This window comes from Coloeus monedula (genome assembly GCF_965178545.1).
Source record: "Coloeus monedula genome assembly, chromosome: 25".
Lineage (NCBI taxonomy): Eukaryota > Metazoa > Chordata > Aves > Passeriformes > Corvidae > Coloeus > Coloeus monedula.
In genome coordinates this window covers 6841872-6867744 of record NC_138805.1, presented here as the reverse complement: position 1 = coordinate 6867744, position 25873 = coordinate 6841872, and the positions used below count along the sequence as shown (strand labels likewise).

At 49.3% G+C, this 25873-nt stretch overlaps 1 protein-coding gene across 1 annotated transcript; it reads right to left on the bottom strand.

The window, feature by feature from the left end:
- Positions 1-4793: 4793 nt before the first annotated feature.
- On the bottom strand, positions 4794-25853 carry C2CD2L (C2CD2 like; the record flags this gene model as incomplete). Its single annotated transcript, XM_082297050.1, has 14 exons — positions 4794-10534; positions 11935-12217; positions 12715-12848; positions 13486-13587; positions 14934-15105; positions 15408-15535; positions 16134-16198; positions 16737-16860; positions 17026-17143; positions 17771-17884; positions 18727-18837; positions 20742-20861; positions 21235-21330; positions 25608-25853. 14 exons carry the CDS (start codon positions 25851-25853, stop codon positions 10314-10316), a joined length of 2034 nt encoding a protein of 677 aa, XP_082153176.1. The 3' UTR covers positions 4794-10313.
- Positions 25854-25873: the final 20 nt, after the last annotated feature.

Below are 25873 nucleotides of genomic sequence, written 5' to 3'. Positions count from 1 at the left end.
CCTTGGCACCAAAATCAGGGGCTCACCTTTTGCTTGGAGCTTGGCTGAAGTCCTCAGCAATGCCAGGGAATGTGGCCATTGAAGGCTTTGGGCAGATTTGGCTCATCTGCCTTTTTAGGCTTTGTTTCTTTCTCTCAGCCTTCCCACCGGATTGTGGCCTCCGAGGAATACGTAAAATCCCATTCCATTCCTATTCTTTTGGACAATTTTTTGTACAGTCCCTGTACAAAACGAGGCCCCCTGTTCGGATGCTTTTCCCCACCGTTCCCCAGCACTTTTATCTGCCAGTGCATTCCCTGCGTTGGTCGGGCTCTTCCCAGATCTCTGAGCTCCTTCACAAGGCAGCAGATCGATTTGGCCCAGGAACTAAACCCTCCCGAGGAATTGTCTGATGCCATCTCCACATTTGACAGCTGATCCTTGTGCTCAAAGGATCCCTCTTTCTTCCCTTCAGCCAATTCCAAGGCTCGCTGCCCCCAGCTGCGATCAGGCCCCAGCCTGATCCCTGCAGTCTTCCCTGCCGGGATCCTGCTCAGGAATCCCTGGGCTACAAATGTAAGAATTCATTCTTCCCACCCCTGCCCAGTTCCAAAGGATTTGGTGTCTGCCTTACCCGGCTGGAGCCTGCTTCCAACTCTGTTCTTGCTGCTTCTGCTGCTTTCCAGTTCCCAGGAATTCCACCGACGGAGCGACAGCGTTTTCCAGCTCCGCCAGGATTCCCTCTGCTGCGTTTGGGTGCTGGAAGGATATCAAAACCAGGCTCTCTGGGGCTTTACTATCAGGAAATTACATCCCCGGATTTGTTCATTTCCAAATATTATCTCTTCCCAACAAAGCACTGGGCATCCAAGGAATACAGAAAGTGATGGGCTGACCACTGCTTACTCCTCTGGAATGTCAGAGCTTGGAAAAAAAGGGCACTTGAGGCTTTTCCTGGTGCTGCCCGTGAGGTGCATTTTACTTGAGAGGCGCTTCCCGTGTCTTTCCCTGTATCCACCAAAAAATCCACCCCTTCATTCCCCAGCTGCTTGCTTCCTCCCTCTTTTCCTGTATCCAACAGAATTTTAACAGGTCAATAGTCCCCTCTGCAAGAGCACCTTTCATTCCAAACCTAAACGAATCACTTCCCTTCCACCGTCCTTATTAGGATTCCACTGAGAGCAGTGGATGGAAAATGATCCTCTCCTGGTCCCTGCTGGATTCCCGGAGCAGGGATCCTTTCCCTCTTTCCCCCCACCACGGTGCCCTCCTCCCCCTCCCGCCCTACCCCACACCCTTTTCAGGCTTTGTTCCACAGCTTTTGCCTCCAGGCCTCAGATCCTTTCGTTCTCCAGGAGCTCCCAGCAGCTCCACAGCCTTTCCTCTCCCATCCCGACCATTTCCTCCGGGAATGGAGCTCCACATTTCAATTGCCTTCTCTTTTGTCTGACTATTCCCACCAATCCAGAAGACCTAAAGCTGACACAAGGAACACTCGGTGCCCACAAATCCAAACCCAGACCCGGCCATCCCCAAAGCAGCAACTCCCGGACAGTTTGCGTTCATTCCAACCTAACACTGAGGACTCACCCAATCCTTCAAAATTCCCAAGAAATATCCTGTTGCCTTCACAGCTCCCAGGGGATTCTGCTTCGTGCTCACACGAAGGATTTGGGACTTCCCTGAAAAAACCCGTGCAGGGCACGCTGGAATCCCCGATCCCGTGAATCCGGGGAGCGTTAAAAGCTCGGTCCAGCCTGGGCCCCCGGAAATTTTTGCCAAATATCCCCCAAGTCCTCGGGATAACAGAACTCTCTGGTACTGCATTTTTGGCGTTGTAAAGCTAGGAATTCCTTTATTCCTAGTGCTGGGCTCTGCATATGGCCAAGAAAATCCCGGCTTTGTGGTTTTCTGAACCCTAACCCTGGGCATAAACCTAACCCTAACCCTAGACTGAGCCAGAAATCGGGCATTGGGCTGTGGTGAGCTCCGATCAGAATGACAAAGAGGGAGCAAGGATTTGGATGTGCTACGCTCAACTTGGCCTGCCTTTTGCATGATCAATGTCCCTGGAGCTCCTGGCTTTGTGGTTTTCTGAAACCTAACCCTAGGCATAACCCTAACCCTAACCCTAGACTGAGCCAGAAATCAGGCATTGGGCTGTGGTGAGTTCCGAGCAGAATGACGAAGAGGGAGCGAGGTTTTGGATGTGCTACGCTCAACTTGGCCTGCCTTTTGCATGGTGAGTATCGCTGGAGCTCCTGGCTTTGTGGTTTTCTCAACCCTAACCCCAGGAGAACGCCTAACCCGAACCCTAACCCTAATCCGAACCCCTACCTTTAACCCTAACCTGACCCCCTAACCCTAACCCTAACCCTTGCAGAAAGAAGAAGAGGGAGCACGGTTTTGGATGTGCCGTACTCAACTTGGCCTGCCTTTCCCATGATCAGTGTCCCTGGAGCTCCTGGCTTTGTGGTTTTCTCAACCCTAACCCTAACCCTAGGCGTAACCCTCACCCTAAACCTACCTTGAGCCAGAAATCCGGCAGAGGGTTGTGGCGAGTTCTCAGCAGAATGACGAAGAGGGAGCAAGGTTTTGGATGTGCTGCGGTCACCTGGGTATGTCTTTTGCATGCTGAGTACGCCTGGAACGCCTGGCTTTGTGGTTCCCTCAACCCTAACCCTAGGCGTAACCCTAACCCTAACCCTTACCCTAAACCCTTACCCTAGCTCGAGCCAGAAACTGGGCATTGGGCTGTGGTGAGTTCTGAGCAGAAAGACGAAGAGGGAGCAAGGTTTGGGCTGTGTCCTCCTCACCTTGGTATGCCTTTTGCATGCTGAGTATCCCTGGAGCTCCTGGCTTTGTGGTTTTCTCAACCCTAACCCCAGGAGAACGCCTAACCCGAACCCTAACCATAGATTGAGCCACTAATCGGGCACCGGGCTGTGCCAAATTCCGAACAGAAAGAAGAAGAGAGAGCAAGGTTTTTACTGCGTCGTGCTCACCTTGGCAAGCCTTTCACATTGGGAGTGTCCCTGGAGCTCCTGGCTTTGTGGTCTACCCAACCCTAACCCTAGGCGTAACCCTAACACTAAGTCTAACCCTAGCTTGAGCCAGAAATCCCACATTGGGCTGTGGTGAGTTCCGAGCAGAAAGAGGAAGAGGGAGCAAGGTTTTGATGTGCCGTGCTCACCTTGGCAAGCCTTTCACATGGTTAGTGTCCCTGGGTCTCCTGGTTTTGTGGTTTTCTCAATCCTAACCCTAGGCATAACCCTAACCCTAACCCTAATCCGAACCCCTAACCTTAACCCTAACCTGAGCCCCTAACCCTAACCCTTGCAGAAAGAAGAAGAGGGAGCACGGTTTTGGATGTGCCGTACTTAACTTGGCCTGCCTTTCGCATGATCAGTGTCCCTGGAGCTCATGGCTTTGTGGCCTACCCAACCCTAACCCTAGGCGTAACCCTAACCCTAACTCTAACCCTAGCTTGAGCCAGAAATCCCACATTGGGCTGTGGTGAGTTCCGAGCAGAACCCTAACCCCCTAACCCTAAGCCTAACCCTAATCCAAACCCCTAACCCTAAGCCTAACCGAGAACCCCAAAAATCCCCCAAAAAACCCAAAATTGCCCCACAATCCCTTCAGGATCCCCCCAAAAACCCCCAAATTTCAAAAAAACCCCCCCAAACCCTCAAAATCCCTTCAGGACCCCTCCAAATCCCCCCCAAAAAAACCAAACTAAACCCAAAAAACAAAAAAAAACCAAACCAAAAACCCCCAAGAAATCCAAAAAACCCCCCAAATCCCCCCATAAAGCCCCAAAATCCCCTCAGGGCTCCCCGAAAAACCTTAAATTCCCAAAAAATCCCCTCACGTCCCCCTAAATCCAATAAAAATCCCCCAAAATTCCCCAAATCCCCCAAATTTCCCCAAAGTTCTCTGAATTCCTCAGGGCCCCCCGAAAAACCTCAAATTCCCAAAAAAATCCCCCCAAGTCCCCCTAAATCTAATAAAAATCATATAAAATTCCCCAAATCGCCTAAATTTCCCCAAAGTTCCCTGAATTCCATCAAAATCCTCCCACATTTCCCCAAAATTCCCCAAAACCCCCCCAGAAATCCAAAAATCCTCTCAGGACCCAAAAAAACCCCACCATCTAAAGGGGAGATGGCCGGGGCAAAATGGGGGATGGGCGAGGCTAATGGGGGAATGGGCGAGGCTAAATCGTGTATGGGCAGGGCTAAAGGGGGAATGGGTGGGGCTAAAGGGGGGATGGGCAGGGCTGAAGGAGGAATGGGCGGGGCAAAGGGGATGGGCGGAGCTAAAGGGGAATGGGCGTGACTAAAGGGGAAAGGGCGGGGCTAAAGGGGGAATGGGCAGGGCTAAAGGTGGTTCTTATCCTCCATGATGCTGTATATAATACAGCAGATATGGGGTTGTATTTTGAAATCAATTTTAATAATTTAAAAACATTACTTATATATACATACAGATAAGAAAAGCTACAGTTTTTAATATGTTTTGCAGAAACACACCCGCTAAACTTCCAAGCATTTTTGGTCTGTAACCTCCCTTTTTTAAGGACCACACCTAACCCCTCTCATACCCTACTCACCTTCTCCTCGACTGCAGGTATTTCTCCTGTGCGCCTTGGTTTACCCCCTTACATTTAAATGTTTTGGGGTGTTACAGACCCTTGCACGGGTCTACACAGTTTGCCATCATCTGAGTGGGAGAATTTAGGTGAGACAGGCACAGGTTGGAGGGAAACTCACGGCGCTACATCAGGTTTTGATGTTCATGTGGTTTAATAAGTTAACAGATTCAGCCATTACACAGCAATAGAACTCTTCTTCAAGATTTACAAAGGTACAAGAACTTCATTTAGTCATAAGTAGTTTAATTTTCATTATTAGCCACACAGTTCCAATTCTTTCCCACCTGAACAAGCTGGGGTCAAAATTTTTAATCCACCCAGAGAGAAAGCATCAAAGTACAAAAGAGCACACACAAGGAGGGGGGCTAATTCAAATCCCATGTAGGCATTTGGTCATTACGAGCAAGGAAAAGGTGATGTGGACCGGTTGCGCCTCATAGAAGGAGCTGCGATATAACAAGCACACCTTTGCCAGAAGTTTGGCCACCACTGGGACTGTTACCCTACCCTGAGATTCGCCGTGACCTTGCAGTAGGGAAGGCGGGGTGGAGAGAACAATGCAAAAAGACCACAAAGGACAACCCTCCACACACTCAAGCATCTCCACAGCTACCCAGAAATTACTTCTCTGTAGGTTTAGCAAACAATAACCCAAGAGAAGCTATCGCATCGCTAGAGCCAAAGAACGTAACAACACCGCTTGCCATGCACCCAGTTCTAGTCTAGAAACGGCACATGCCCATGGTGCTCTTCTATCAGTTTGAAGAAGTTTTCGTTACATTCCCCTCCACTGAACTTGCTCTCCACCCAAATAGTCTGCCCTCGCTCTTCCCCATTTCGGTCACGCTGCCTAAAAACCCCACCCTCAACTGCACTGGCAGCATGAGGGTGCTTGCAGGGGCAGGAGTTGGATTTGCTTGCTCAGGTCTGCCCCGGCAGAGGTCTGCACAGGGAACGGATGTAACGCCACAGAAGCTGGTAGGGCAGGGCCGCTCTCCTGTGCCCCCATTGGCACCGTCACCCTCAGTAACTCTGCACCATTACCGGTACAGGCATTTGCAGAGCGTGCTCTAATTATAAGCGTGTGCAAATACACATCTATGCACCCAATCCCTCTGGCCTCAGACATCCATCACGCGAAATCCTGTGGCACCCCCAGAACACTGAGGTTTTGCAGTTCCCTTCGTTTTTTCCTGTGTCCGTTTTCCACTGACTCAAGAGGATATCTCTCATGGGCCAACGTCAAGGGCTTTTTTTGATGACAAGACTCTTAAAAAGCCTTTCCTAAGCATAGGGAGAAGACGTATCCAGACAGAAATATACTTATAAGCATACTTACAGCTTACAGCTACCATAAATCTATTTTCTTCAGAGAAGCAAAAATACACAGCCACAGGTAAATTCTAGTAAATCTGTTCGGCCAAAATAAAAAACAAACAAACAAACCAAACCAACCAAACCAACAAAACAAAACCCCACAAAACCCACAAACAAGCAAAAAAACCCCAACAAACCAAAAAACCCTCCAAGCAAACAACAACAACAAAAATAAACCCCCCAAAAAAACCCCAAAAAACTAAAACAATCCTAACAAAATGCCTACTTTGGCTTCATTTACAAGTCATTGTTCCTGCTTGTGCAGCCAGTAGCAAAACACGGCATTTGGAACGCAGGCCCTCATATGCAGGCTGAACTCCTTCAGAAGCCTCCGTGCATTCAAGCCCGCCGTTCTGCTGTTCCTCTTCCACCATATATTTGGTCAAGGACCAATTTCACAAGGTGCAAATAGCGAGCCTACCCTGAGACAACAATCTGCCAACTGCAGATCATTTGAGCTTAAAAAGTTTGATGGTGGCATGTGCCGTTCATGGGGTTGCTCTGTGGTCCCAGGCATTATGATATGCCACAGAGCCCACAGCAGCACCAAGGTGAGGGCACAGGCATCTGGAAGAAGTTAAAGAGGGAAAGTAGATTTCAGATAGCATTTCTTCTGACCTAAAGCCAGAAACATAAGCGGGGATTAAATACAAAAGAGGTTTCTCAAAGCAGCAATTCTATGGGGGGAAATTCCCAGGGACTTGGGTCTTTGCAGCTTCTGGAGAACGAAACCCTATGTGACCTTCCCTTTCCATCTGAGAAGATTAGGATAGAAGAATTGTTTCTCACACCAATAATCACACCTCCACCACAAAGCAGATTCATTACCATTCGTGCCTTTAAGAAACCAGGAGATTCACCTGTGCTCACAGGACTAACAAAACAGGCACCTACTGCTTGGGTGATGAAAACATCTCTGCGGGCCAGAAAGAAAGCCTTGTTCAGATAAGAAGAGGAAGGATCAACACGGTTAATAAGGAATGTATCGGAACCAGAAAATTTCCAGTGCACACAGCAGAGCCATGGCCTGCTATCCCTCTGTTCCTCAAACAGCACTTCAGCCAAACACCCTGAAAAACCATCTGCACTTAGGGAGAACATTCAGAAGAAGATAAAAGGTTACAATATCGGTCTTATGCTGTACAACTCTGAGAAGCAACAAAATGTCAGAAAATACATCTCCTCTAAGAAACACAAGCAGATGTAGGACTTAATGTCTGGGGATGCGTTCTGCCAGCACTAGACAACATCCATTCCCTTTGCAAGCTGTCTAACCAGATACAGATTTGCAGCACAATTTACTGCCCATGGTAAAAAACACTGCTAAAAATTCGAGGGAAGGTATGCCCCTACTGGCATGCTTCCTGCGTGCCATTCATTCTGCCGAGCACAGTGCAGGCGTCTTCTGCTGCATCAAGTTCAAAACCAAAAATGGTACCTCCGCTGCAAGTCATTGGCAGGCGTAGCCTGAAGCTAACAAACCCGGAACAAAACACGAAAGCCACAGACATATGACAGGAACTGCCCATTTAACATGGCTAGAAAGGGACCCCACGGCCGGTGAGGAACTCGAGCTTCTGTTTTTACTCCCTTTCCTATCACCTCCTCATCCAAGCCAGACCAAAATATGCTGGGTCAAGAACCTAGGTATGTGTTTGTCAGACACAAACCTTGCCTTTCCTGCCTCCGGTCTACAGTGACAAGGACAACACTGGCTAGCCCTCACAGCCCTCCTTGTGTACATGAGCCTCAGATCCCCAATTTCCAGGAACAGTGGTGACCCTCGGTGTTCACCTCCAGCCACTCTGCACCAAGACAGCTCAAGACGCTCTTACAGTTTAAAGAAAAGAACACAGAACTATCAAAAAACGGGACTCGCAGCAGGTCCTCGATTGACCCACAACTGAAGAGCCGTGGGCTCTTCCGCCAGCATTTCTAATGCAAGGCTTCACAGCATCCCACTAGAGAAGTGGTGCTGTCTGGGTTCAAACTTTCAAGGTTTAATACCTTGAAATGGTGTTAAAACAAATAAATAAAATCCAAAAATGGAACACAAAGTACCGTCGTAGCTGCAAGTCGTAGAGGGGATGGTGCAAGGGAGAACGCCAAACTGAAACCAAACTCCGAGACTTTGGGAACGAGGGTGTACCTGAGAAGGACAGCACCGCACGTGACAGCGCTGCACCAACCCAGCAAAAGAAGGCTATGTCAAACTGGTGGCTGAATTGCTACAGGCAAGCCACAGATGGGATCTGCTGAAGCTCCAACAGCACTGTAAGTGCAAACCACAGTCACTCGCATCAAGGAAAATGATCCTCAGCGAGAAACAGTGAGCTCTCTGACATCCACGGTGCACGGAAGTGCAAACAAAGCCACAGTGCCATGTGGATAAGGAACGAAACAAAAGATAAAGGACATGACAGAGCTTGGGGATGACAAAGACTCCCAGACAAAAACAGATGTAGAAGTTCCTGGTCAGCCAGCTGGACCAATACGATTCTTCGGATTCACACATGCCCAATCATGTGAGAAGTTGGCAGGAAAAACAGCAGAGTCCCTCCTGCTAGCACACACTGGCATTTTCAATGACAGCCCTTGTAACTCTGGCCTTCCCTACCTGCACAAACACACAAGAAACAGCTGCCTGTAAATCCTTTTGCAGCAGCACACCGAACGTATTCCGGTCTTTGGAAACAGCACACGGCAGCAGAATCGGCAAGCCAAGGTTTGTCCTTCTGAGAAACGCGTTTTACGCGCGCCACCAAGAGAACTGCTTTTTCAGCTGGTAGCATCCTGCATAAGGAAGGGCAACAGACACCACCACGGGAGGTACTCTAACGGAAGAGCAGAGCTAGAGAATCCAGTCAGGCCCGGGAAACAGCTCTTCTGTGAGGTTTTTCCTCCCCTCTGTCCCACCTCCTTAACTCCACAGCCCACAGGAGAGCAGGAGTTTCCTCTCAAACCAGGCACATTGACAGCATGACTATTTCTCCAAAGAGCATTGTTATGTGCTATCTGAAGGGAACTTCTGGGGATATTATAGACAAAATGTGCATGGGCCAGGAGACCAGACAACTGTTCCTCTAGAAGAACGGCCTCCTCCCGCACAAGGATTCTATTTTCCCCTGCACACCTCTCCCTCTGCAAATACCCACTGCAGAAATGCCCTCTGTTTGAATGGGGTGGATCGTGTTTGCAGGAAAAAACGAAATGCAAACCAGAAAGATTCCTTCTACTAGAGGAAACTCATCAGTGAAAACACGTAAACTCTCGCCTCTTTCTGCCACGTGCCTTCAGGCTCCCCATCAGACTGCCTTTCACCACATTCCTTGCCTTTTTCCTTGCCATCCATCCCCAGCATGGTGCCAGTCCTTGGCACGAGAACCACGAGACTGAATGCTCTGCAGGTCCGGAAGACAGCCTGGCAGCCCTTCGGCAACATCCCCAAGAGTAAGGGATCTGCTCATGCAATAGCTGGGTGTGCATCCAGTACAGGCCCTTCCCTGTTCAAGAACACAGATGTGGAAGGAGTGCTGTGTCACAAGGTGGCTGCACAGGGTGGCAGAACTGACAGCACTGACCAGGCATTCCTGAGAGGGGTCAGGCTTCTACGAAAACTTGTGCAGCGGTTACGTCTTCCTTCCCCAACACAGCACAGAAAACAGGGGCTCCTCAGTGCTGTCTGAACCAGAGACTGTTCCAACGGCAGAGACAGATGGAGGACCACAACTCCGACAGCTGTCTTCCGACAGCTCACAGCCCAGGAGCACATCGCCCTGCAGCGCGCCTCAGGTTACGGCCTCTGCACCAAGCACAAGCAATAAGAGCGTTTAGATCATCAGTGACTGCATCATTCTCTCTCACTAGAAGAGCCGAGCGAGGCTGCATCCCACACTTCTCGGCAATGTAGCTAACCCAGTAGTTTCTTGATTTTAACTCTGAAGGCTGCCGCTTGAGAGACCTGCCCCGTTTCTGTGAGGCACCCGACGATGCCAGACAGCTACAGAGACGGAGTCACTTCTGCAGCTCCTGGGACCCCCAGGGGGATTAGCGTGCCACCTGGATTTTCTGGGAGAGCACAGTGGGGTGCAACAATCAGAGAAGGCTAAGCCAAGGCAGCCAAACAGCCTGAGTCCTGGGTTTGCCACTTCCACTCCCCAAATGGTGTAAAGCACTGGGGTGTCTTCCCTTAGCCAAGGTTGGAAAGAACTGGACTGCAAGTCACAGATACCATGGAGTGGGAAGACAGGAGACTAGAAAACAATCTCTGAGAAATCTTTCCGATGGGCTTCTCCTTCCTTCAGTTCTCACCTGCTGATGTGTCATCACTACCTTTGGGTTTAGATTTAGACTTGAAGGAGAAGCGTTTGATGAGGCGGTGAGAGAAGCTACCAGTTTTCTTTCTGGTGGCAGAGTTGGCAGTGACATTGGACAAGTCATCGTGTGACTGGCTCAGGCCCACTTCCTTCTGCTTGCTCCTTCTCCGGAAGATGAGCTTGGTACCGCTCCGAAGAAAGCTAACTGCAGAGACAGGAAGGAGACAGAAACTGTGATAGCATCTTGCAGTGGCGAGTTTCAGGGACAGTAATGCACCCAGCCATTCTCACACATGCAGCAGCCTGCTTCCACGCTGAGCGGCAGAGGTACACGGCAGGTCGACTAATCTCAGCTTCCAAATGCAAGGCAAAGTCTCAGTTCGTGACAGACTGCAACGTCAACAAGCCGCCCCACTAAACATTCCGCCCTGTGTCCCCTCTGCATAAACAACGTCCTCCGCTCAGTGGAAGAGTGCAGAATTTTAAATGAAAGGCAAGACTCATATGAATGGAAAACAAGCGAGAACATCTGGATCTGAACACCCTGAGAGGAACATATAAGAGGAAAAAGGCCTCTCAGACCAGCCTGTCTCAAGGGCACACGGATTAACTTTGTCATCGATTGCCTGGAACAACTGCCTGTGTTTTCATGACGTGCCCGGTCTGGAGGCAGAAAATGCCAATGGCTCCTTATGACTCACTCCAGCAGGAGAAGATGGAGATGCCAATTGCTCTCAACCTCAAATGGATCAGAAAGGTACATCCAAAACCTGCACGCCATGTAACACTCCTAGGGTATTTCCTGTGGAGGGTGTTTGCTTTCCATATTCCCTCTCTTCCCCACCTGCCAGGTCTCTCAAGAATCTGGGTCGCACACCCTTCTACCCACTGACGTGCAAGAAAGGGGCCTCCGCAGCTCAACCCGTACCTGGTTGTAACGGGGTACAACCCCCCAAAACTTGTCCCACTCTGATAATCCGAGTAACCAAGATTTCGATTTACATTTCTTTACGTAAGTCGGTAGCGGAAAAATCCAAGATGCGCCATCCACCTAACTGACAAATGTGCGGAAAGGCGAGGACAGCAGCTAGGCTGAGGCCGGCCCACTCCATCATTTAAAAGAAGTGAGTTTGTGGGGACATCTTACAGTACGACAGGTCAGAGGCACTAGCTGCTTCGATACTAACAGAGAAAGGAGGAGGGCAATCAAGGCCCATACAATCCACATTGCTGGGCAGTCTGCACTTCCACACCATGGGTGGCCACATTCAGAGGAGGAATCATTATTTACGGACATGCGCCTCATCCGTGGACCTGGAGGCCAGGGAGACAAAAGGGGGTCTCCAGAATACACAGGCTGCGCAGGGTTCCCATCCAAGGGAGAATAGAAACTAAAAAGGCTACAGGAATCAGACACCTACAGATGGTGGCATTTGGAATCACTCCAGTGGAAAAACCACAAGAGGAAGGCAGGCTCTTCCATGCTCCGTCAGAAGCTGCTCTTTGCTATGCTGAAAGGGGTGGGGAACTTGGATGCCACTTTATCCTCATGTACAGCTAATGTTACAGGCTCATGTTAGCTACCATCTAACAGTTCATCCTTACCTTTGTGATCTTTCAAGCTCCTGGTCTCAAGGGCTCCCGTGGAACCAGTTTCGGACTCAACATCTTCCACCGACGGTCTTTCAGAGATGTCCGATCGCGTTGTCTCGTCCAGCTCCTGACTGTCCCTTTGTCCCAATGGCGACGCTTCCAGTGGCCGTGACAATTCCGTAGAATCGTGCATCCGCTCAGCTGTGCCCTCTGCCTCAGAGTCCCCATACACTGTGGCCTCCAGGGATGCGGCGTAACCCAGAGAAAGTGCCATTTCATCTTGAGCAATAGGTACCTGAAGGGGGGTTAGAAGGGCAGACAGACATGAAGACAGGATCAAAAGAATTGCATTCATCTCCCTACTTCCATCTACACCTACATATGGATGGCCCAGCTCAGATCATCAGTGCTAGATAGCACCGATGCGCAATTATCCCTCTTTGGCTGAAATATACTGTAACGTGGCCGATGACAAAGCATTCTGCTGCATGTCCCTCACTCCCATAGCCAAGTTCAAGGAGAACTCCTTATATTCTCCACAAGGTTCAAAACCAGCTATGGCAGCCACCTCCCTTTCTGCAGCTACCTGCTGTGAACTCCCACCAGCAGCTGCCCAGCAGACTGGCAAGGTACCTTCTGATGCTCACTGGGAAGCAGCGAAAGGCTTCTGATGAGCCAGTCATCTGTGCTGGAACCTTCCCACACTGATCCCTACAGGACAGGTTAGCTTCATGCACGCATCCCTAAAAACGACCTCCCAGACTGGAAATGCAGCTCCTAACTACCAGAGACCTTGGACACTCCTGAGATGATCAGTGTACTACGTTTTGTTGGCGTCTTCTTGATGGTCTTGTTATTCGTCTCAGTTAGCTGCCTGATTGCCGTCTCGGCCACTGGATCCAAGCCATTGGGCATATGGCTATCCCCTGAGCACAAGAAAAATACCAATGCTTGGAGTAGCAACCTTCAGCAGAGGCAAAAGGTCGCTTGCCGACCGCGATGCTTGTAATAGGCAACTTACATGCACACAAACGTAGTTTCCCCACCCAGAGTTTATTACAGACTTGTCCAAATAAACCAAACAAAGGGAGGTCTGTATAGCTAGCTCTTGGCTTTTTTAGGTACCTGAAAAGTTTCATTTCCCACCAGGCATATCATTAAAATGCGCCCCCCCCCCCCCCAATCCCCGCTCACTGAAGACTTCCAAAGACTCCCAATAGTTTGCTTTGGCGGCGAACTGTCAAAACGGCTGCAGTGCTCTGTTCCAGACACAGTCAGAGCCCCAAGTGCAGGGTGAGCAAAGTTCTTTGGGTCCAGATACACTGGAAAGTTCTTGCCAAGCAAGGAAACACTCATAGTCACTGGATAGTCAAATGGGAATGTCTTTTACCTGCCCACACCCCACCACCAGCCTTCTGCCCCCACCTTCACTCAGGCGCTTGGACATTCTCTGAAGCAGAAAATGTAAATGAGCTCAGGGAACCGCACTCAGACTGCCACTTTCCAAAACAGGCTAAGGAACACCGCTACTTCAGTAAGAGCCTCAAATTTCCAAGCACTTACGGCTACCGCTGGGCAAGTGGCCATGAGGACAGCCGGTCTCCAAAAGCACTGTTGTCTTCTTCTCAGTCACTTCCACCTTGGAAGGCGACCTCGATGGCGAATCTTCACAGCAAAAGAGACACAGAGATCCCAGTAAGTGGAGATGAAGCTTACGCATATAGCTTATGATGCTATCATATTGTGCCCCCTACACACAACCCCAGAAAGCCTCAAGCGAGCATTCGGAGAGCCTGCAAGGCTGGTTCTGTAAGGCTTTGTGACAACAACACAGTAAGAAGCCTACTGGCAAAAACTCAGAATCACAGAATGGTTTGGGTTGGAAGGGACCTTAAAGACCACTTAGTTCCAACCAGCCTGCCACTAGACCAGGCTGCTCAGGGCCCCATTCATCCTGGTCTTGAATGCTTCCAGGGACAGCTACAGCTTCCCTGGGCAGCCTGTGCCAGTGCCTCACCACCCTCAGGGGAAAAAATTTCTTCCTTATGGCTAATATAAATCTACCCTACTTCAGCTTAAAGCCATTCCCCCTCATCTTATCACTGCATGCCCTTGTAAAAAATCCCTCTTCAGCATTCTTGTAAGCCCCCTTTTAGGTACTGGAAGGCTGCTTGCTATAATGTCTCCCCAGAGCCTTCTCTTCTCTGGGGAGCCTTTCTTCACAGGGAGGTGTTCCAGGTACATGACCAACTTAGTGGCCCTCCTCTGGACTCACTCCAACAAGTCCGTGTCTTTCATGTGTTGGGGGGCTGCAAGGCTGGACACAGTACTCAAGGTGGAGTCTCTAAAGAGCAGAGCAGAGGGGGAGAATCACCTCTCTCGACCTGCTGGCCACGCTTCTTTTGATGCAGCCCAGGATATGGTTGCCTTTCTGGGCTGCAGTCCTGTGAAGCAGACGCATAGCAATACCTCATTTGTGTCAAGCCCCACCTCCTGGAATATCCAGCACCACATTCACCAGGACACCAGAGCGCAAGCAGCAACAACCCCTAGTAAGCAAGGTCAATATGCTTTTGGCTCCACATTCAGCATGTTCAGCGTGACTTCTTTAGCAATGAAGAAACTAGAGAAAGCACGGCTAAACACTTAGCCTGACATCATGCAGAAGTTATGCGGCGGCATACACATTAGACCTCCCACCGCCAAAAGGGTGTGAGAGAGGCTCATCCCTACCTCACCTTCCCCCCAGACACAGAGCTGCATCAATTCTCTCCCCTAGGGCTACACAAGGGTTTCCAGCCAGCCACGAAGACGCTAGGGGAACAGCAAGGATGCCTGTGTTCCGACCCGCACACCAGAAGTGGTACGTAAAGCTCATGCCTGCAATGACCAGATGTGATGGCTAAACAGTTTTGCTACTGCCTTCGTGAGCAGCCATGGGAATATTGCAGCTAAGTTTGTGCTGCCATAGCAGCCACCTGTACAGTACACCTGCTGCTGCGCAGCCTCACCCAGTTTGCAGTCTGCCTTGGGCCGGGACTGAATTGTGGTGACAGTAGTCACGATGGTGCCATCGGGCATGATGGTCCGGTCCATCTCCACCTTCTTAGTGGGGGTGATGCTGGTTCGCAGAGATGCGCCGTGATGAGCATTCAAAGATGCAGGAGCCTCCTGGAACAGCAGCTATAAAGAGTAAAGCACTGCTCAGAGAGGTTCTCTTCCTCCCAGATGGAAAGGCCGGCATGTTTGGGCAACAAAAGCTAGAGCTCTGGGCATCAAGGAGCCATCCCCAATACGGTATTGTTTCAACAGCCAGAGGCTCAGGGACCGAGGGTCTGGTGACAGCCACCCTTCCACGGCACAAGGGTCTGCTAGTCCTCTGCACCAAGCTCAGGTCCAAGCATGCGTGTCTCCAGCTAGAGGCTCGCATCACGAATGCTTCCAGAGCGTGCGTGTGTGCAGAGCTTGGGGGGTCATGAGCTCACCTCCAATGTAATGGTAGCTTCAGCTGTCAGTGACTGTCCAGCTCCCGGGGCCAGTGAGCAGACCTGTCTCCCAGATGGTTGTTTGCCCGAAGAATCAATCAAAAGTGTGGCATATGCCAGCAGCACATCTGCAAAGAAGGGAGAGTAAAAATGAAATCCTTCACAGGACCTCAGCACCTCAGACATCTCCAAGGTAACCCCTACTTTTGGGAAGCAGCCCCATGGGCCAACACAGAAGATCCCCACAACTCTGCTAACTCCCAGGTTCAAGAGGGAGAAGGGGCAGGCAGCGCTCCTCCGCTCCTCGTTAACAATCCAGGAATCAGCTGCATTGAAAAGATGACCATTGTGTGGCCTCCATCAAAAATAGATACTGCAGTTAGTCCCTGACTGAGTACAAACAAACAGTTAAGAGCCGTACGCAAAGCTCTCCTAATACGGGAGGGAAAATCCCGCATGCCCCTCCCTGCTTCAGAATGGAGACAGGCAGGCCACAGGAACCTCCTGATTCAAGGTCAGATCCAGACCATTTTGGTAAGAAGAACAGAACCCAGAGTTACTTCACACAGTCAGAAGCTCACATAAAGCTAAATATGAAAAGTCCTTTGCAGAATTCATCGCACGTTGTACCAAACATTGAACTACCACAGGCTTAAAGTGCAGTAAGTCCCTTAGACACTTTTGCCTCTCCATCTTACAACCCATCTTATGGCTGCCCATACTCACTTCCCCCTCCGTCGCTGTTCCCCAGCACCTGTAGTTTCAGTTCTTTGCTTCTAGGTCCCAACTCCCTGTTGAAATCGAAGATGGGCTGGTGTTAGGCACTCTTTTCTAAGTGGCCATGGAGCAAACAACCTCATTCTGTATCTTCCCTCCCTCAAATCTCACATGCCTCATCACCCTCTCCAAAGTTTCAGTAGCATGCACTGCTGTGGAGGACACGACTAGAGCACCAAACTACAGAAATGAGAACTCTGGTTCGTGTGCCCTGCAGAGCTGTGTAGGCTGCCAGTGGAAGTTGAGAGGGCAATCTCTCTGAAAGGCTGTTTATGCTACAGCCCTACTGCACCTGCTGCTCTTACAGTCAGTGTTTCTGCCCACCCAGTTAAAACACAAAGTGTCCAGGGAAGTGAGAAATACATATGTGAGCTTGGACCAATTGCCAGAATCAGTAGTCCAGCATGGGGGCAGCACAAATGGACATCGCCCCGTGGTGCAGACTTCACCACTGCCCCACGCACATCAGTTACTGCAGCATGGTAAAGACACCCAGAGACTGTGCCGGTCCACCTACACTGTGGGTAGGCCAGAAAGGGAGCAGACACTTACAGAAAGAACTCATCAGTCCACTCCATCTCTCCTGCAGCACCGACACTGCCACTTGGCATCGGCCTCGTCCACTTCTGCTGCGGGGGGCTGTCTAGCTCTGCCACACAGCGTATCTCCCCAACTCCTGCAACAGAGAGACAGAGGGCACGTGTGCACTTGTCAACAAGAGGCAGTGGTTCGTCAGGCACACGTCCCTCTTTTCCATTCAAACCCACCCAAAACATCCACTCGCTCCAATCTCACCGCCTGCACGCTTGCCCTTGTGGATCAGCAATGTTTTCACGCTTACCTCCCTTCCCCTGGCAGCCCAAGTTCAGCACACGAAGATTCCGGAGCAACAGCTTAGAACCCAGAGGGGCTGCTGCTACTCCGGACGGGGACTCTTGAGTCAACTTATTGCTGGGTACCTGAGGAATGACGAGAGCGAGACCGATACCTTTATCGTTCACTCGCCAGCAGACAGCAGCAAGATGCATTGTCCTTGTATCTATTAACTAGCTCCTTACACCAACACAGGGGAATACCCGCAAAGCCATCCATCAAGAGATGATGCTGCAGGTTTCCCGAGCTATTGACCTTCAGTGGGCCCTCGTGTTATTTAAGATGGGAAGTTTAAGGCAGACCGAGAAGGAGACAGGCAAGAACAAGCTTGCTGGCTACCAGACGGTCAACTGACAGTGACAAACCACGGACCATTCCATGCCTGCAAAGGCTGCCCTGGACAGAGCCTTGGTGTTCTGAGCAAGGGAGACTGCCAAAACAAAGATGTACCTCAGGCAGTCCAGCTCCACAAGTACATGACCGACAATCAGCATTCAAGAAAAGAGGTGGAAGGAACTGCCCTTGGGAGCAATTTCTATTTATCCCTATGCACCATGTTGCAGTACCCAAACTCCTGTGACAGTGCAGGCCAGGATTCGGCTGCCGCCCAGAAGCGAGACTCAACCCTTGGATTCCTGCCTGAGCCTCAGCCCTCAGAAGTGTCTCGGGGCCTGTGTTTGAGGCACAAGAACGACACAAGGAGAGTGACTTACCGCACTGGCTCCAGCGGTAATGGCCATCAAATTCACCGTCATGGCTGGCTTCGTGCTGACAATGGTATCCTCGATCAGATCCTTTATAGTGGACAGATCCGCTCTCCCTTCATCCTTCCCTCCGCAAATCAAGAGGAAATGCAGGAAAGTCATAAAATAAAGGACACAGTTACAGCTCCACCTGCCTCTCGAGCCTCTAATACGCTACACAGTCATTCTCTCAGTAATAACCTCCCCGATACTTTTCCCATGTCCCATACTCGCTCTCCTCAGTGCTTAAAGCTTCCACGTAGAAGCTGCAGGCAAATGCAAGCTTTCTAAATGTGACAAACTAAGCCTCTACATCTGTAGTCTATCTGGTGTAAATTTCTACAGTTTGTCACATGCTCACCACCTCAGGAGACGGTGCTACCACGCTTTTGGGAAAACAGCCAAATCCCTATATCTACTCAGGAAAAAGTAACAAAGGTGTCAGTAAAACAACAAATTAACCAACCTATTTGGATCATGGAAGCGCAAGCACGCCCACATTCTGTTCATTAAAATTCTAACCTGTGGGTTCCCCACATTAATCTCTTAAATCTTAACTAATCTCTTAAAAAAACCCCGCCAAACATAACCAACAAAACCAGACCAACACAACAACAAACAAACACCACCTCACACAAAGAAAGAGCGGCAACCCAGCTTGTTTTGCAGCTCTACATCTGACAACAGCAGGAGGAACCTACATAGACAGAAAGCCTTCCATAGGTACCACTTCGGCCCTCAAGGACGCTGTTGTGACACAGCTGAGCTAGTATCGATTCCAGGGTGAAAGAATCCCTCCACTGCCCTAAAGGGCCATGACAGTGAGTTGCCAACCCTCCTCCTTCACAGCAGCCTGCCTTCTAGGTGTTTCTGCTCCTTCCTCCCTTTCTCCACTCAAAGTCAGCCTCCCACTGTTAGCCACTCACCTCAGGAAGTTCAAGTCGCGGAAGAACCAAAAGGTCCAAGTTTGGTCTGCCCTTGAATGTCCATGACACCAGGAGACCCTCATTCTGTATCTCCTCCAAGTGGATCTCCACCTGGCCCAGAACAAATATCCACAGTCAGGAACTGTTTCTGTTTACATTAGGTGATTTTTGCTCCATTCCAAATTCAGCAGTTTAAAGGCCCTCACACCAGTGCAACAGTAAAACACAGAACATAAGAACACAAGTGCTCCCCGGCCTACGGGATAAAAGCAGCTGCAGAAGCCTCATTGCTCCATAGTGAGATCCAGCTTCCTCACTGCTGTTGGATGCCCAGGCACCATCAGAGGGAAAAATGATTCATTATTTCTTTTACTGAAGAAAAAGCCTGCAGTACAATCCAAAAGTGCCCAACTGGGCCCCAACACATAGGATATTTACTGAGCTACATCAATTAACCCTTGCCAAATGCAACCACAACCATTTATAAGTTAGCAATGCATCTCTAGGAGATGATCCTCAGGTTGCACCAACAGTCTGCAACAACAAACCGGACCGTACAGCATCCTGAAGTTTAGCTGAAGTTGAAAAGTTGCACACCCATGTACCCATAAAAGCATCATTAATGTGACAGACAGAGGCAGAACCACATAGGAAGACCCCCCGACCTGAGAACTCTTGTAAAAACTGGGTAATGAAATTCAACCTAGTTCTCAATTGACAGATTGACATTTACCGACAATACAGAAGGTCATCAGACAAAAGCAACAGACATGAGACACGGTAGCCAGGTAAGTAACCAACAAGAGGTCCGCAGAATAGACAGGGCACAATTGGGAACACAGCAGAATGGAATTTGAAGAATTCCAAAACGCAGAAAGGCATGTGGTAATCTATCCAGCATTTCATAAAGCAGCAGCAGCAGCAGCAGGACCTCAATTAGAATACCACGTGTAATTCCTTACACGAACAATCAACCCAAAACTTCAGCAGGTGCGGACAAGGAGACCCAGACAATGCCAGTGAGTAGGGGAGCAATTGGATGAGATGTGAGAAAGGGGACCTTTCAGAGACGAAAAGCAACTGCAGTTGACGCCCATAACTAGATTGGCAGCAGGCACACTACATGCTAAAGAGAGAGAGGAGCTGTTTAAATGACCACAGAACAGAAGTATAAAATCAAACTGGAACGACCTGATAAAAGTAGGCTGAAAATTGTAATAAAGCCTCTGAGAGCAAAAGCTTCCAGAACAACCTTCAAACTGCAACACCTGCAACAGCATGGGATTGGCTTCTGCTACGACTGGATTACTTCTAATTTTGCCATGTCTATTTTTTAATTTTTTTGGGGTGCACGTATGAGTGCACTGCCTCCGAGCAAGATACCATCTCCGGCGTCACGTCGTTCATCACGATGGAAACAAAACCACATTCAAGAGAATCAAATCCAGCCAGAAAGCAACTATGGAGTTACCACCCACTGTGATTTCAGAGCTTCTTTGCTGGAAGAAGCATCTCCGATATTCGACATGCAGAAAAAGCTGTATCATGCTCTTGTGAATGTAACAAGGGGAACGGAAAAGCAAGCTACTCCTGACCACAGATTTTTTCTTCACACCCACTACCAGGACACCATACTTTTACATATCCACAGGACATAATTCCCCTTTCCATTGTACCATGAAGGGAAATGAATTCTCTGGACTTCTCGCTTCTTAAATACCCACTTAAAAACACAGTACAGAATGCTGCCACTGAATTCTCAGAACTCTCTGGAATTTCTTACAGCTAAGTTTCCGAAACATAGCTGTAGCCGAAATCTGCAGATGAAGACTCGGAAAACAAGACTCAGCATGCAGATGGGGAATATCTGCCACCTCAACAAATGTTAGCGACCGCACACTGCTTCTTCCAGCCCAACGAGGCCTTTATTTGCACTGAATCAGGTCCTCCTTCCTCGATCAGTGTGGGACTAGATGAAGGAGTAAGGTCAACGTCTAATTTCTTATAAACCTTACCTGAGCCTGCAGCACAGCCAAAGTGACATGATAGGAGTCCACAGAAACAGCAACTGGAGACTGCTGAGTAACAGAGACAGGAAATTTCACAGCTTCAGCTGACAGATGGCAGCACAGCACCTAAAAAGAAAAGACGAGTCTGTATCTCAGCAAGAGTCAGCTGTGATATTCTCACCAAGTTCTGCACTGCAAACCTGCCACATCAGACCCTGTACAGTGACAAGAGTTCTCTTCTGCTCTCCACTGTAGGACCCTGATGTTTGGGTTCAGCATTCATACACCCCGGCTCCATCAATACATCTTCCCTCGCAGAGCTCACCGATGTGCAGCTCCAGAGCCTCCAAATGGGAGACAGACCTCCAAACTCCTCCAAACAGACCTCACCAAAACCTCCCTGGTTCCACCATCTCAATCACAGGCCTCAGCAGTCTGTCGAACACACCATCAATGGAGAAACCCCACACTGTACAGTTCAGAAGAAGCAAAGCCTTACCATGCTGTGGTCCGACTGTCCCTTGCATGTCACACAACTTATATTTGCAGCTTGTGGTAACTGAGGACCCTCTTCAAATGTGATCTGCACTGAACTCTACAAAGAGAAAACTCTGTCAGTTCCCAGTAGTCAGAGCAGCCCAGATAGTTTCAAAGAGGATGAATGATGTGGGGCCCCAGAGACACTCTGGCCCGTTTCCACAAATCCAGTCGGCACCCAGAACCATCGCAGACTGTAATTCTACCCTCCTTGGCTTGTCCATACAGAGAAAGGAAACAAGGTGTCCGATTAAGGCTTGAATTCACAAACACTATGTTAATTGCAGACAGGTAAACCCAAATGAGGATGGAAAATTGATCTGGATAACAGTCAACCATGGATTGAGGGCATTATCCCTTCCTCATTGCAGAAGCTTTGCTGTTTCTTCACACACGCTCTCTCTCTCTCTCCCCCCTCTGTATGGTAATCCTGCTCCAAGGAAAAAGAATACCAAACCACTGCCACCAAAACCAAACACATCCCCCCCCCCCCATAAACAATTAACAAAATCCACATCCTCAGCATATGGTACATCAGCTCCTGTGCTCAACTTGTTCCTTTTTTTCCATCCTCTTCTGGTTTCTTAGATTACAATCTCCACTGTCCTCTTCATTTGAGGATCTCCCTGTATTTCAAGACCAGTCCTGTACAGAGAACCCTTCTTAAGAAATATAAGACCAAGATAAAGAGTTTGAGAGCATCCCTCCACAAAACCCAGCCCTCAAAGATTCCGTCTGCTCACGAAGGACAAAAAGAGAGACAGAGAAAGCAGGAAATCTGGGCACTATGACACGACCATTTGCCAAGCTGATTGCATTTTAGGGCCAGAACAATCAGAAGAGATGACAGAGGTGCATCAAGCCACATTCCTCTCAAGCAAATGAGACTCTGCGCTGCCACCTCCATGCTACAGACAGACCCAAGTGAGGGGCAGAAAAGGCTCTGGGACACCAATCTGACAGGCATAAACACTTCAACCTGAAGAACTGCTTGCCCACCAAGAACTAGTCCAGATGCACACCCTCCTTCTAACAGACACAAAGCAGCTCTCTCAGTGATGAAACTGAGAATGGATAACCAGTATTGGATCACTCCCTGCTGTTTCATATTAGTAATGCCTGCTGTTTCTTTCTCTCACAGCCTCCTCCACTGGAGCCATGTATTCGCTCACGTGGGTCAGTCCAAAATAGCAAATCACCTTTTTCTCTCTGTGACCAGAATCTCTGCCCAATGACTCAAGTATTTCATCATCAGCAGCAAGCTACCCCAGGTTCTTCCCAACACCTCACAGTCTCACCAAACTGGGAGGCACTGGTCAACTTCAAAAGATCTCGCTGCTCAGCCTGCTCGGAATGAACCACATGCACAAGGTAGCATGAATCTATACATCCTCCAAGGCATAAGGTAGCATGAATCTATATATCCTCCAAGGCGTGGAGAAAACGTAGCAGAAAAAATAAAATGAAAAGGGCAGCATGCACTTCAGAGGCAACACAACTCCTTTCAAGTCTTTGCTCCATTTTGGGACAAGAGAATTGTAATCCCAACAGGAAATACTAAATGTTAGCAGCTGTTATTTCAAAATATACAAAAAATGTGGCACCTCGTGAAGTTGCTCTCTCAAGTACCAGGGATGAGAATGAGACGCAGCTGGAAAGCGGACTGACCCTCACCTGTCCACTCCTGGCCCCCTCAGACCACGCTCCTAGCACAATCCACTCAAATTCACATGCTGGCATGCTCCAACCACCAATCCACTCCTATAAATCTCCTACCACATACATTATGTACTCGCATTCACTGAGATAGATAGAATAAGTATCCCTGGGAGAAAGTGAAATTGCTAGCTTCTAAGCACACATCTATCCCAGACTCCCGTTGGGACTTAAAAGGGGACATGGGGTAGAGTCAGACTGGGAGCAGGGAAAGAGCAGCCATCAGTTGCAATGAGGGCCATCAGGCCTTACGTCCCATCCCTTGACCGGACACAAGAATAAATTTGTAGAAGGCAGGGACTGGAGGCAAGGGGGCCACAGGGCAAAGCTTTTTATGACAACGCTAGCATATTTGCAAGGACAGAATTGCCATCAGTTCTAAACTGAGGTTTACCTGAAAACCACAGTGCACTGCAAAAAAAGGTGCAGCTTCTCCATCAAGACCTCAGCAGATGGCAGGACTATCCTTTATAAAATTTCATTACAAAAACAAAACAAAGAAACCCCTAACACACACCCAGCCCAGAACAAGTCTCCTGCTCTGTGGTCTTTAAAAAGTATACATGAAATACACACGGAAGACTGTAGCCAACATGAGGCTGACTTCCCCTAACTGTACTGAGCTTTTACAGGACCGGGGGGTACCATCTTTTAAAAAAATATCAATTGGAATTAGGACTTTAACATTATTAAGTCCCTACTCTGTTACTATTTGGCAGCCGGCTAGTTCACTTGAAGGGGTAATTTGTCCGGACAAGGAAAAGTTACTCAGCCGTGCAACATGTTAGCAAAGTTGCAAGGACTGAGACTAAAACAGTCTTGCTTCTTCTACTGATGCTACAGGGTGTAAAGCAAGGTGGAGCTCCCGTGGTAGAGCTCCTTGGCAGAATGCATCTCACAAAAATTCCGTGTCAAAGTGCTGACTAAAAGACGAAAGGCTCATTTTCAATTGCTTAATTGCCTTATCTGTCTAAGAGATGCCTCAAAAACAACTGCGTTATAAAATACAGTTGTGAGTCTAAGCCTAATGTTGAAAAGCAGTAACTTTCTATATAAATCTCCAAGTTCAGACGTGACTGAAAACCTTACATAATTACTTTAACGCCACCTTGAGCGCGTTTCCGTGGCTTTGCGTTACTCGGATTCAAAGACAATGCTAAGTCTTCCATCTCCATCCTCCACTGAAGTTTGTGCCATTTCTCCTACATGTCCAAAGGAATTTATACCTCTTAATTCCAAGGAGGAAACACTAGTGAAAACATAACTGTTCTCTCTCAGTTAGACTCAATCAATTGCTTAAGCCCATTTCATGAGCACTGGGAAGCTGAATGCTGGAATTCTATAGCTCAAAGGCAAGGCATTAGCAGGAACGGGCTGCCGTTCTCCTGAAGGCAGGAGAACAGTCTAAGATGGAGTTTTTTCCACAGTTAAACACATATAAGCAGTTTAATTGTTTCCCAGTTAAACAGATACAAGCACCTCCAGGTAAGTCCCAATCTCATCCAGATCTCACATAAGGCGAAGTCCTCCAGGACAACTCCCAGACCCTGCTTCAGAGAACAGCTTTTAGACCCAGCAACTCAATGAGGCAATGCTGCTTTCTGAATAGACATGCTCCAGACAAGGAGCAGCTGCAGCAGAAACTGAAGTGTAGCCCTCCAGGGGCCACCATGCCATTTCAGCCACTGGCTCATCTTCCCTTTACAAGACTCCTAAATTCTGCAACTTATAAATTCAGGTCATTTGATGAGAATCTGAGTAATTCAACATATGACAGAAAAGCACGGCGTATCAGATATGGGAAACTAGCGACACTTTGACCACGATGACTACTGCATTGTGGTAAGAGGGGCATGGAAGCAGAGGCTGAGTTTCTACAGGGGAAGCGGGGAAGCACTATGCCCGTCGGGGGAAGGCACTTCACACTGAATCTAGCCTAGAATTTGTCACTTTGTCAAAAGGGGAGATACTTTCCCTATCTTGCTGGAAAACTCAAACACAAATTTGCATCATGTTCTTCGAGACTTTAACTGCCTTTTCTTCAAACACGTTAGCTTCATGCTAACCTTTTTTAACTCTTGATTTTCCTATACAACTTAACAGGAAGGTAATGCCTTCCCACTCACACGACAGAAAAAAAAAAAGGAGATTGCAATAGACTTTGGACTGCTTTGGACCACAGTTTCTGTGGGCATTAAGTCCCTGCCTTGCAGGCAACGCAAGCTATAATGCAATTATTTCCATATGGAAGCATCAAGGCATATTCTCCTTCGTGAACTTCAAAACTACAGATAGTACAACGGTAATACTGGGAGATTAAAGAAAATAAATACCAGAAAAATTCGAAGAGATTGCTGTGGAAACATCAGAGTGACTACAGCATTGCTCCAACCCGCGTTAAATAACGCGCGGCAACCCACTCTGCCCTTTCCGCGCTCGCACACCGCAGCGCACTCCCGCGCGGGCCGAACGGAGCCGTCCGCAGGGCTCCCGGTGCCTAACGGCTCCTCCGGCCGGAGCGCCCTGCGGGAAAGGGCTGTTCCGGCACCCGCGAACAAAGAGCAGGCGGGCGGGCCCGCCTCACCTCGCTGCCGCTCCCCCGCTCGGGCCCCGCCGTACCCCGTGCCGGCGCGCCTGGCTGTTGAGAGCTCGCACCCAAGCTCGCTGCCACTGCTCCCGTAGGGACCTGAGGGCGAGAAGCGCCGCGAGCAGCGCCCGCGCCCCGGCCTCCTCCGCCGCCGCCCCGCGCCGCCGTGGCGCTCGCAGGGCCGCGGACCGCCAGTATTGCAGCAGCCAGGCCGCCACGGTGAGCAGCGAGGCGGCGAAGAGCAGCACCAGCGCGGCCCAGCCCAGGTCCGGCCCCATGGCGCGGCGCGCGGGGCTCA